The 13,670-nt window shown below is 34.5% G+C and overlaps 1 protein-coding gene across 2 annotated transcripts in view; it reads left to right on the top strand.

Annotated features, from left to right (window-relative positions):
- Positions 1–13,309, top strand: part of LOC106470015 (microtubule-associated protein futsch-like) — a 33,125-nt gene extending 19,816 nt beyond the window's left edge. Inside the window, exons 2-4 of one of the 2 annotated variants that reach the window (XM_022398564.1) lie at positions 2,363–2,455; positions 2,810–5,365; positions 5,408–13,309. In XM_022398564.1, the coding sequence (XP_022254272.1) occupies positions 2,363–2,455; positions 2,810–5,365; positions 5,408–9,729 (6,971 nt within the window). In that variant the 3' untranslated portion in view covers positions 9,730–13,309. Of the gene's footprint in view, positions 1–2,362; positions 2,456–2,809 lie in introns of both variants that reach the window. The other variant, XM_013930535.2, reaches the window with a different exon arrangement.
- The last annotated feature ends 361 nt before the right edge of the window (positions 13,310–13,670 follow it).

Genomic DNA, 13,670 nt, shown 5'->3' with positions numbered 1-13,670 from the left:
TTAATTATTAACTACAAGTGGGTTCTTAACTTTAATTATTAACTACAAGTGGGTTCTTAACTTTAATTATTAACTACAAGTGGGTTCTTAACTTTGAATCTTGCTTTCGACATTTATCTATAAAAACAACAACAACTCAATTTGGATTTTATTCTGGATTATTCTACGTGATTTGTAAATAACTTTGGTATTTCTCATTCTCTTTGACTTGAAGCTTTGGTATGGTAGGGAGTACCAACTTTACAGCTATTACTTACAAGACAATCTGTGTTTTGCTGTTTAACCGATTTGTATAACAACACACAACAGAAATTAACAAGCTGTTAATCTACATACTAAACATTGATAATTTACTATGACATTCTAAATTAAAAGGAAATAAATTTTGCACCGGTGTTCAGAACTTAAGTATTCTTTTTCGAATGCTATTCAGAGTTTAATTCGTATGCAACATAATTAAATATGTATGAGGAAGTAATTCGAAACAAACTTCCACGACAGGAAGCTAGACAGATTCGTATGCAACAGAATTAAATATGTATGAGGAAGTAATTCGAAACAAACTTCCACGACAGGAAGCTAGACAGATTCGTATGCAACAGAATTGAACAGTATAGAGTACAATAGAATCGCTTTGGTAGGCGGTAACCATGGCTACTAAGCAAATCGATCCGTGATCTTAATCCGCGTATACAGTGAAGGTGGTAACTTTGGTGCAAAGAGTGATATTATAAGTTGCTAAGAAACAATTAATATTAAGAAGTTGCACATGTTTATCGATTTTTAACAAATATGCATGTATACGTGTATAACTTCGTGTTTTAAATACATTAGCTAAATTTTAGAAATTTGGCTTTTTAAATTGTTTTAAGATAAATAAAGTAAGAAATATTATGTTAAACCGTTTAAGTCCAACCATCTGAATTATTCACATTTTGAGAGAGAGTATCATCTAGCTAGCAATAGAAGATATGAGGATACTCTATTTAATTTGTTCTGTACTCGGAGCTAAAATACTCGTACAGTTCATCTTTCGTGACCAATAAAAGCAACAATTTGGATAACTAAATACGTTTCATATCAGGCTTGTACACCATCCTTATTTCACAACGTACAGAAAAAGCTGAATCCCATTCTACTAACTTCATAATGTAATGTATTACAGTACATTCAAATATATCTTGCACATTTGTTGAATGAAGCTCCTCCTATAAATGAGTGTGGTAGGGGATAACACCCCCCTTGTCTTCAAAATGCACTGTTTTGAAGTCGTATACACTTTCAATTCAGATTATCTCGTGCAAACTAAACTGTGGTAAAACACAGCAGCACTTAATAAATTCATATTAGTATTTTTGTAAATCTTGAACTCCATTTTTGAAACACTCCATTCTGCATGTGACGTCAAAACTACATTTTATTTCAATTGTGTCCTCCAGACACACAGCGGTATGTTTGCGGACTTACAACGGTACAAACCGGGTTTCGATACCCATGGTGGGCAGAGCACAGATAGCCCATTGTGTAGCTTTGTGCTTAACTACAAACAAATAAATCTTTCAATTGTTGTAAATCAAAATTCAAGTGATAAGCGTTTAAAATAAACCACACACACACACACACACACACACACATGCGCAAGCGTGTGTATATAAAAAGTTCAGAGGTCACAACTCCAAAACAGATACCACGATTTAGTTATTCTTCAGATAAAATAACTCGAATTTCACTAGTTACTTACTTCAGTCTTAACTCTATAATCGTGTAAATATCCGTGTATTTATTTGTCCACGAAGCAGTCTTTAAATTCATACGTGTAAATGCTACTATTACAGTTGTGAAAGCTGTATTATTTCTAACTTCCATCTGGTGATCAATGTTATTTTAGTGAAAACCGTCATGAAAAATAGTTTCAAATTATGTAAACATGCTCATCGTATTATCAATGAAACAGGCCAATTAACTTAGGATAGGAGATTTTATATTTCTCTTAAACACTAGCCATTACTGTTCACGAACGCTACTGTCGCTTTCCTAACCTTTAAAAGCTGTAGAAATCTTTAGCTAGTCACCGTACTTTCAGTGATTGCGGGTTAGGTAACGAACTCTGTGGTTGTATAAACACTAATATTCGGGAATTTATTCTTATAATTTCAAGAGGGTAATTTGTGTGTTAATGTACTTCCTTTGTGTCAGTTTATTTCTTTTACCTCCCCCCTAGTGGCACATCGGTATATCTGCGGACTTGCTACAATGCTAGAAACTGGATTTTGATAACCGTGGTGGGCAGAGCACAGATAGCCCATTTTGTAGCTTTGTGCTTAATTACAAACATACATACATTATTTATTTCTTTTTATAGGACTACTTTCATGGGATGTAACCAAAACTGGATCAGATTTAACGGGTCTGAAGGATGAATTCAATAAAGAGCTCAACCCTGAACAGCCAGAAGGTAAAATATTTAAAATCTTCATTTCTATTTTTGTTTTAAAACAAAGGTTAGTTTCGTATATTACTTAGTGTTGCTTGTGACAGTTTTCTGGGACTGTTTTGCAATATTAAGTTTTGTGTGGAAAAACTTTTCTTAGTGAAGTTTAAAGGAAATCGTTATCCTTCTGATTAAGTCTTTTATTTGTTACATGTTAAAAAATGTATTGTTCTTAAAACATTATTATGTTATGTTTTGGTATTGTATTTGTTGCTAAAATAATTAAGATTCTATTATTTAGGAAAGTAATTTTTACCAAATAAAACTATTCGATTTTACACAACTTGTATTAAGTGAAATATTCGTTTATATTTTCAGATTTTATTGTTCAGTATTCAACAGAAAGACTGGCAGTGGAAGTACTCTTGAATCCAAAAGTTAGTGTTTTTAAACAGTGTCTGAAGAATTTGCTTTCTTCTTCAACTGCTTATAAACACATCATTTATGCTGGTTATGCCTTCACTGGATCTGGTTCCTGGATCCTCAGAGATGGTGCTTTTAGTTTTAAAGCCTTTACTGACATATTCAATGATCCCGATGTTCAGTGTGTACTGATGAAGATTCCTGATTGTTCTGTGCATATTCATTGTACAGCTGAAGGAGACTGGTGCGAATCTAATATTACAGAAAATATGACTTGTGTTTTTCTAAACCCCCCTGATATAACATCTTCTTTTCCTGGTTCTCAAGAACTTGTGCAGTATCTGAAAAGGTTTTTGATAAGTCATTCTTTAGAAGAAATTATGAAACCGTCTGCAGTTGTAGGAAATATTCGTTTCAGTCGACCAACTTTATATGTATTTCCAGGAGGTGATGGTAACTGTGCTCTCTTTGGAATCAGTGGTTTTAATATGTTGGTAGATGGTGGCTTTGAGAGGAAGCCATGTTTCTGGGAATTTGTTCGTCATATTGACAGGCTAGATGCCATGATTATTACGAGGGTGAACGAGAGTAATCTAAATGGGATTACATCATTGATTAAGAGGAAGCAAAAGGAACACGTGTTTCCACATGTTGGTTACATTTTCTGTAATATCACTGATGGGAAAGATTCCCCTTGTGACGAGGTCCCAAAAGACAAGGATGACCTTCTCGTTAGTATTCTTGACGAAGGTCACGAGTTCCTGAATAATCTTAGTAATTTGAACCTGAAACCACACCTTTGTTTCCGAGAAAATGGTACCGATCCTCTGACCTTGTATCATAAGATGGGTCATGGTACTTTGGATATGTATGTTTTGACTCCACCGAAAGAGAATAAGGAAGTAAAAGAATTCTTTCAACAGTGGAGCTCTAAGAAAGACAGTTTTTCAAGCACTACAGATAGCATGAAGAATTTTGAAGACGTTTCGGTACCTTTATCAGACTTAGTATCCATATCTGCTCTTGTGGTATGGCGACCTGCGAATCTTAAAGACCCCATTACCAGGATCTTAATCACAGGAAATGCACCACAGTCTAAGATTTTTGAAGGATTAGAAACAATAAAAGATCTTGAAATTTTACAGCAGTTTGATTGCACTCAATCTGTACTCCGGAAAACGGTTGGGGATAAACCTAAATTGATAAAAAATGCTGAAAAACCAGTGGCTAAAGTTCTTCCAAAACCTAATACCTCTTCGCCATCTGGGCCACAAAAGAAAATCATTCAAAAGACTCAGACAGCAACTGGCAAGAAGGATAATGCTGTTATAAACAAAACTACTTCAGAAAGAAGGCCATCTGACCCCACTAAAAGCTCAACAAGGAAAAATATTGATTCGAAGAAGCTAGAAACAAAAGTTAATGGGAAAAGTTTGGAATCAAATAAAGATGTTTCCAAAACTGGAACACCTTCAAGTAAAGGGAAAGAATTACAGTCCTCGGACACAAAAAAGATTGAAAGCGCCGTGAAAACCGTGAGCAGCGTTGAGAGAAAGACCAAAGGCGCTAAAGATATCAATAACAAGAAAACTGTGGAAACAAAAATTTCTAATAAAAATGCAAAATCTGAACCAAAGACAAAAAGACCCGAAACCCCAACCAAAATCTCGCATGTATCAAAAGAAACGAGCGGGAAAACTCCCACATCTTCACCGAAACACTCTACAAAACCATCTACTTCTAAATCCGTCAAAAAGCCACAACAAACGGAGATGAACATTAAGAAACGAGCAGAACATAAATTGGCTTCTGCTAGATTAGAAGAAAATTCAAAAATAGGGGGAAAATCTTCATTGGGAAGTTTGGATACTGAAGAGAAGTTTAAAGTCGGGTCTAACGTTACTACAGACGTCCAAAAAACGGAACAAGACAATAGTTCGATTAACATGGTTGCGAACACAGAAACGGATATCATAAACTCTTTTGAAAAGGAAGTCTCTCAACCAAGTAATGATGACCGTGGAGATTTTGGTAATGTAAATCTTATTAGCTATGATCAAAGTATTATCCGAGAAGCAGTAGCAAGTGAGGCGGAACCTTTGGATCAAGCAAATGAAAAAGTATTCTCTCAAACAGATCAGTTATCTCAATATGTGTTAACTGACAGGGACCAAGGTATAACCGAAACTGAATGTGTGTTAACTGACAAAGACAAAGGTATAACCGAAACTGAATGTGTGTTAACTGACAAAGACCAAGGTATAACCGAAACTGAATGTGTGTTAACTGACAAAGACCAAGGTACAACCGAAACTGAATGTGTGTTAACTGACAAAGACCAAGGTACAACCGAAACTGAATGTGTGTTAACTGACAAAGACCAAGGTACAACCGAAACTGAATGTGTGTTAACTGACAAAGACCAAGGTACAACCGAAACTGAATGTGTGTTAACTGACAAAGACCAAGGTATAACCGAAACTGAATGTGTGTTAACTGACAAAGACCAAGGTATAACCGAAACTGAATGTGTGTTAACTGACAAAGACCAAGTAAAGGTTGACAGTGAAATAACGTCATATAGTAAAAATGAGTTGGAAGGTGTGTCTCTTAATAAAAGTGAGGGATTGGCACAAACTGGAAGTTTCTCAGATAATACACAAGACTGTTTCCACGCTGAGCATGACACAAACGATACTAGTCAAGTATTAATACGGACGGAAAATATGCTAAAGGATAAAGATAATCATTTAGGAGTAACTCCAACTCGGAGTGTATTGAGTGATCAAAAATTGGCTCAAACGGAAATTGATCAAGACCAAGGACTGAACAAAGTGAATGGAATGACTGAAATCGAGCTCGGTGATCAAGAAAAGGGAAAGGCTGAAAGTGAATTTTTGTTCAAAACTAGCGATGAAAAGATTGATTACACTGAGCGTGTTTTCAGAGACAAGGAAGAAGCTCGGTTTGGTAGTGTGGTGGACAATACGGTTGGTAGTGTAGTGGATAATACGGATATAGGATGGAGCAAGATGAATTATGGAATCACTAATAAAGATAAATTAGATTCCATTGACAATTATGTGTCTAACTCTAAATGCCAGGGATTAGACCAAGTAGAGAAAGGCCTCTCCGAGGAAGATTCACAGAGGACACGAATTAATGAGGAAACTGAAGGAAATTTTGATAATATCAAATCTGTTGAATCTGGCAGAGTTGAACAGTCTTTTGATGGAGGTTTTACTGATAATAGTAATACAAGGTTAGACTTGAGTGTAGGTGGAGAATCAATAGTGAAAAATGACGATCAGATATATAAGGATGTCGAAAAATCAATATGTCAAAATACAGTTGAGAATCTTCATGCTTTTGATGGTGGTGATATTGGAATATCAGAACAAGGTCGAACAGCTGAAGAATTTGAGTCGCCAGGGTTGAGCCAACAGGTACCACTATTTTTAAAGGATCAAGATATTTATAAAGAAACTATATCAGATGACAATCAAGTACTAGATAAACCTGAACTATTACAACAAGATAAAGATGGTTTTGACAGTCTGAATGATAATGAAGTTAAAATATCGGCTAGTACGGTTACAAATGAACAGAGTTTTGATGAATTGAATGAAAAGACGAATATAGAAGAAAAGGAACAAATTACAGAAGTTAAGCTTGCTGAAGAAACTGTGGATAGTGAATCGGTATTAAGCATTTCCGACCCAAAGTTCGATCAGAATGAAGAGTTTCACGCAGGAATACCTTTTGAAAACAAAATATCCGAGATAGAGAAACGTCAAGCTACTCACTTTGAAAAATATGAAAATTCTTCCTTCACTAACGAAGAAAACCTGTGTGACCTTCAGACAGGGTCATTCCTACAGGAACAGACTAATGTTGCTTTTTTTGATAACGGTGTTCAAGAAAGAGAACTTGAAAATCAATTGAACGAACCTGAGCTGATTCACCAAACTGAAGACAGTTCTTGTTTTATTGCTAAGACAACCAGTGAAGATATATTAGACGTAACTGAACAAGAATCTCTAAAACGGAATGCATGTGAACAAATATTTGGCATAGATTCCACTGGCTATCCTTCTGTCTATGGAGATAGCCTTGCTAGCGAAGAACAAGAATCAACTTTTCCTCTAGACAATTTCAATCATAATTATAGAGAGGACAATACTGGGAACCTCACGAATCGGACTTCTAACGAACAAAGTAGTAACGATTTTGACATAATTAAACATGACTCTGAATTATCAGATTACAAGAACGATCATCAAGTCGATTTTGTTAATGATGATGATGATCGTAGGAATACCAGAGACGAAATAAAAGAATCTTTGTACTTGGACCCTCTAGAAAAGCAAGCAGAAGAAACTGCAAAGAATACAAAAGAACAAGAAATGATTCCTCAGGAAAATGACTTAGACCTTCAGAAAAATTTTGAGTTAGCAAAAGATCATATACATGTCCCGGGCAGTCAATTAGGTGTTAAGTCAGAACCACATACTTCAGAAAAAGATTATTCGGCTTCTGAAACTTTAGATGCTGTGAGTGATGACATTCTTCCAGAAGATGGCACTCCTTGTGGAGAAGCTGAAAAATCGTTTGATCAGTCTTTTGGTGAAGGTTTTCCTAATAGCAGCCATGAGAAGAATTTGGAAATTAAAGAGGCTATAGATACTGTTCATAATGAAAAAGAAACGATAATAGCTCAATCCATGAATCAGGATGAAATGTATTTTACACACGATGATGTAATTAAACTTGAAGAAAAACAACTTTCACAACATCAGGAAATATCTGATGAGGATGATGGCGAGATGATTCGATACCCAACTCCGCCAGGTGATCAAGATTTTTATGAACATGTGGGACCTGATGCTCAGTTAAAAGAGGATCACATTGAATCGGGCAGCTATATCTTACAGTATGACGTTACGGGCCACCATTCTCAAACATGTGAAGATCTAACTGAACAACCATTATATGAAGAATCTGAAGAAGACGAATCAGAGAGATCAGGAAGTCCAGTTATAGAAGAGCCAGTTTATGGAAACACACTGAAGGCAAACTACCCAGAAATGGTCAACATTTCGGAAGGCACTACTCCTTCCGAACCACAGTCTCCTTTAGATGCCAAACAGCAAGTACCAGCCAAAACTCAAAGGGACCATTCGGTAGATCACCACATCTCGCAAGAAAAGAAAATAGAATTTTTGGAAAACATGAGTGAAACAAAGTTGGAGCAGAAAGAAAGTGAGCAAATGAGTGCTTTTCCACATATTTTGAGAGAACGTGATACAGAAGGAAATTGTGGAAACCTTAACGAAGAGAGAGATTTCTATTCTCAAAAGCATTCCAAGGAAAGTACGTTTGAATGTAAAACTGAAGACGTCTCTTGGGACAAAAGTGAGCAAGAATTCCTTGGAGGTAAAGCTGATTGTCAGAAAGAGGGTTTTCTATATGAACAGGGTTCTGATTTGACCTCATTGTCTTTATCCCACCAATACTGTGAAGATTCGTTTGGGGTCAGTAGTACTGATATCAAACATAACGAATCAACTTTTGCATATAAAGAACTAACTTGTAGTGATAAAGATTCTTTTTCACACTATTCCTCAAGCGAATTACTTCGAACAGTCCCCACTGATCTGGCGAGAGAGAATCTACAGGCGACTTACTTTGAGGATGATACGCGAGATTGTGAGAAAGCTGATGATCCAAAGACAAGTCAGACTGAAATTATGCATGATCTAACTAATAAGGAAGAAATGGGGTTAAATTCATCAAATTTGATAGAACACGGTCATTTGCAAGATATTGATAGTTATGGATCAGACAGTGTTCCTGCTAATCAACTGTTTTCTACAGCAGCAGTGATTCAAGATCAAGCTAATTATGAAGAGCACCATCTGCCACTCAATATAGCAGATAAAGAACCTAACAGCTTCATAACGCGTGATAGTACTTCCTCTTCCTCGGAAGATGAAGATAATCCGTATTATGGAGAGCAGGCTTCTCATTATAGTTATAGCAACAGAAGCTATTACCAAGAAGATGCCAGGGAAATAAGTGATTTCTCTAGTGGACATTCGTACTCAACATTTCCCCATCAGTCACAATTTGGTGGTATTCAGAACCCAACGTTCGATGATCAGTCAAATGAGTACGAGAAGTTACAAGAAGATAGTGCAACAACGATCCATACCAAATCTTCAGGGTTTAACAGGAGTGACGAGGAATTCCACTTGGATAATTGGGATAAGCCATTGGGCTTGCCTACACCACCCGATTCTCAAGACATTACTAAGCGAAACAAAATGGCATCTAAAACAACCATTAAAGGATCAACAAAAACGCCTGTTGTTGCTCCGACTAAGTCTATATCAAATCATAATGTCAAGAAAGGATTGCTTAACGGAAAAAGTACGCCTACAGCATCTGATAGAGCTGTATCTCCTAGAACTGAGAAGACAAACTTACAAGGAAAATCTAAAGGTTTGACTGCAAATGGACTTGTAAACCCAATTTACGTCGATTTGACATACGTACCAAACCATGGAGATCCGAATTATTGCGATGTGGAATTCTTCAGGAAAATACGAGCACGGTATTACGTATTTAGTGGCACCAATCCAACAAAAGAAGCATTCAATGCTCTATTAGAAGCTAAGAAAGATTGGAATGATAAAGATGCTGAAGTGACCATTATTCCAACACACGAAACTGATGCTTTGGGTTATTGGATAGCCCTAAATCAAGAAATATTGGCTGCCAATAAAATAGAAGTTGCTCCATCGGCCGATAGATGCACCATCAATCTCCAAGATCACGAGACAAGCTGCGCCGCCTACCGACTGGAATTCTGAAGAGATAAACTTAATTATTTTCTTTTAGTTCCTGTTGGACTTGTTAGTAGATTGTCGAATGGTACCCTGGTATTTAATTATAAAAGTAGAAGAATAATTATAACTTATTGGTAAGGGTCGTTACAAAACTCCTAAAATGATGTGATTCTGATTGACCCATCACAACCTTCATTTGGCTACGTGGGAATGATGCTATTGTCGAAAGTCTAGATTTCAATGAGTTTCTTGCTTTCAGTTTGTTATACAACTCTTCCTTCTGATAGTGAATGTGGTCGTTTCCCTAACGTATAAAACCAAATGGTTGTATTATAAATGTTTCATTTTATTTCTAAAACAACTTTTGAGTTGAGTTATTAACAATACTTTAGCGTATTTGAAAGAATGCGAGCTGATATTGAGTTATGTATAATTACAAATGGGGGAGTGGGGAACGTCGACTTTTATTTTGGTTTTACTTCTCGCAAACCAGTTTTCGTAACTGATTTCTGTTTCCCCCTTTAATTTTAATCAAATGTAAAGTTTTACTATGTAACAACCCATGAAATCAAAAAACTAACTAGATTCAAAAAACGATATTCACGGCACCACTATTAGAAACGGGGAAAATTTAAATGGGTTTGTTAATAAGTTTAAATGTGAGAATTAAAGCTGTCAAGTAGTTTAAAAAAACACACACACACACAAAAGCACATTCCTATGACATCGATTTCGACGTCTTGAACAAATTATAATCGACGGATTATTATACTTAAAATCGAGAAAACCAATTTTTAAATTTTACTTCAATTTGATCGATGTTGAATTTTTAACTTTATAACGTCTTCATTGTTAAAAGAAATTTATAAACAAGTTTCAAGATTTTTTTTTCTTTTGTATTTAGTTTGTATTTGTTTTTTTAATATGCGATATTGATAAGTTTGATTTAGTTAAAGTAACTGCAAGCTTTTTTTATATATTCTTTTTTATTTTAATGATGTAAAAGAATTATTGCAAAAAAAATTGAATAACATTGAAAGCTCGTGAAACGTCAAAACAATTTAAAACTTCATTTCATTTTCCTGTGTTTTTTCTCTATAATATTTAACTTTATTTTCAGCAATCTTTTATTTACATTCCTAGTAAAAGTAGATGTTTTTACAGTTCTTCTGACTTCAGAATATAGTAACTTGTGGAACCAATTAGCTGTATCGAAGGCCAAAACTAGCAAATATATTTGAAACTATTTTCAAAAAACTTTGAAATTTAGCCAAATTCATATAAATTTTTATTCTATTGAAATGCAACGTCATTGCCACGCAATTACAAACTCTATCTCTTTAAGATCTATCGAGTTTTGTGTTTTATAAACTATACCTTACAAAGTCTTCGTACTTATCAAAAGAGTCTTCCGTCGAATCATACAAAATCTCGATTCTTAACTAGTGTAAAACTTAATGAAATCGTTTGCAGGATTTTAACGACCGTTTTAAAGTAACTGTAATTTTATACCTTTTATATAAATCGAATAACCAAACTGTATTTTTCTCAACTAGTTGTTATACATAACGTTACTTGTAAAAGTCTGGAGAAATTTTGTGCCCAGATATTAAAAAAAAAAAGTTTTCAATTTATATCACTTCGTTTGATATATCTCTAGGTTATAAGCGCACTTAGGTTGTATCAGAATTATGACACCGAAAACACATTTAGAAACAGTATTAGATTGTTAATCCTATCTCATAAAATGTTTTTAAACAATTGCCCTTTGTGAACAAATAATATTGTTTTGAATATACCAAAACTGCATTATTAAAATTCATTGGTGTGTTCCAGATTCGAAAAACAGCAACAAAAAACATCGTTATATTATTGACTTTTTTTGTATTTAGAATATATCAATTAAAAAGATATATGAGACAATGAGTTGCCTGACGTTTAAAAGTTGATTAAGTTGTATACTGCGTTCAATAATTGTAATCACAGTTACATATCAGATTAACCAATATAACGCTATCGCCGCTCGTTCTTGTGACTTGTTGCAACTTGTGTCTTTGTACGGTTCTAACCATTTCAAATCTGATCTTCAAAATAAGATATTAAAAAGGCATATATTAACTGAATGTGGAATGCAATATATTGGTTCTAAAGAATTACTAGCACTAAAGTAAGAACGTTTTATTCCAATTATTTAGTATTCTGTCACATTTTAAAACCATCTGACAAAGGCAAATACAACTGTATATTTTTCTTTGTTTGGGAACGTTCTCGCATTATGTGTTACACCTCTGTATGTTCATTGTTTAGCCAATGTACTGTTAAACAAGAGATTAGTATATAAAATAATTTTTCTGTGGGCTACTTAGATGTTACCTCTTTGTAACCTAAACTGTTATTTGTATACCGTAATTCACATTTTATTCGCCTTTTTTTTTTCTAGCTCGTTCGAAAATAACATCGGAAAATGTTTGATTATGATAAAAAAAAATAGTGAAAAGTGAGCCATTAATTTAATTTAATATTTTGTTATACCTTGAGACTGAGCAATGCAGTGGAAACGTTAACGCCAAGAAACAAGTTTTTCTATTTACTAGTATAATTCAAGTCTACATTACAACACACACACAACCTTGTTTTCAGCTATTTATTTATGCTGTTATATGAATAGGTATTTAAAGTAAACAAACGTGGAAACATGGAGCCTTTACTGTTTAAAATTATTATTATTTTATATAGTTTTTGTTTTTCATACTCCAAATGGACCTGCTGAACATTTCGCTGCAGTAAAATAAAACAATTAGTGATATAATTTTAATCAACCATATCTAATATATGAAACTTTGGTGTTTTTTTATATAATTTTTTTATTAATTAATAAGAAGTTATAACAGTTTTGTATTGTAGAAAAATAAGTAAGATATGCAGTGAATTGTGACACAACTTGTATAATCATAGCAATGGTTCGATTTTTTTTGTAGGCAGATTTCTTTGAAAAAGTCAATGACGTGATAAAAAGCTTGAGTATTTCAAGGAAGCTGTTTGTATTACTACATCCAGTTTATCTTTACTTCATATTCTTGCGTTGATCAACCTAGTTTCTTAGAAAGCTTTACAGAAGTTAACCATGCCTTATTTGTATCACTATTATTATTATTATTATCCGTCATTTATACTTCAGGATGCTTTGCAGTTGTGAAAGTGTTAGTTTTATATTTGTGTTATTTTTATTCCCTGCTGTAAACGGATTCGAGCAGTGTTATTGTTTTAGGCCTAACATTCTAAAGAGCTTCGTGGTGTAGAATATCCCTTCGAAGCTTTTGTATTGTATAGATGAACATAGGTGGCGGAACATGGGGAGGGGGAGCTTGTTCCCCTTTGAATGGGAAATGGAGATTTGTGAAAGTCGTTGTTTCAATTGTCAATTTAATGGGCACAGGAAACATAACAAATAAGGTGCACTAATCGTATATGCCCCCCCCCCCTAAAAAAAATTTGTTCTGCCGGCTGTGTAGATGAAGACAACTGCTGGCTCACACGCTAAGTCTCGTGCTTGTTACTGTTTTATTCATGATAGTAATATTAATAAATTCTGCTATGGCCTAACGTTGTGTTTTATTTACTTTTATACAAATAGTACACAGAAGCAGTGCATTTTTTTAGACTTGAAACAATTATCGTGGTTAGCTGACTTTTTTTTTTTCTTTTTTCACCAAATGAGAACTCTGTTTCAAAATATGAAAATAAAACGGAGAGAGACATTGTCCGACTAACGTGAAACTGTAAATGACATGTTTCTCGTATTCATATACTGATTCGTTAGTGATTTTTTCCCTTCCTTTCAAAGAATTATATCAAGTAACTTTGAGTAGCTGTATTGAAACAACATGTTACGATCTTGTGTTGGTGTTTGTTTATGGTTGTTCATCGTCTCACACTATTACATTTTAAACATTGCAAGCAGTCAA

This window comes from Limulus polyphemus, unplaced genomic scaffold (genome assembly GCF_000517525.1).
Source record: "Limulus polyphemus unplaced genomic scaffold, Limulus_polyphemus-2.1.2 Scaffold3772, whole genome shotgun sequence".
Classification (NCBI taxonomy): domain Eukaryota; kingdom Metazoa; phylum Arthropoda; class Merostomata; order Xiphosura; family Limulidae; genus Limulus; species Limulus polyphemus.
The sequence above is the reverse complement of the archived record's forward strand: the minus strand, read 5'-3'. Positions and strand labels throughout refer to the sequence as shown.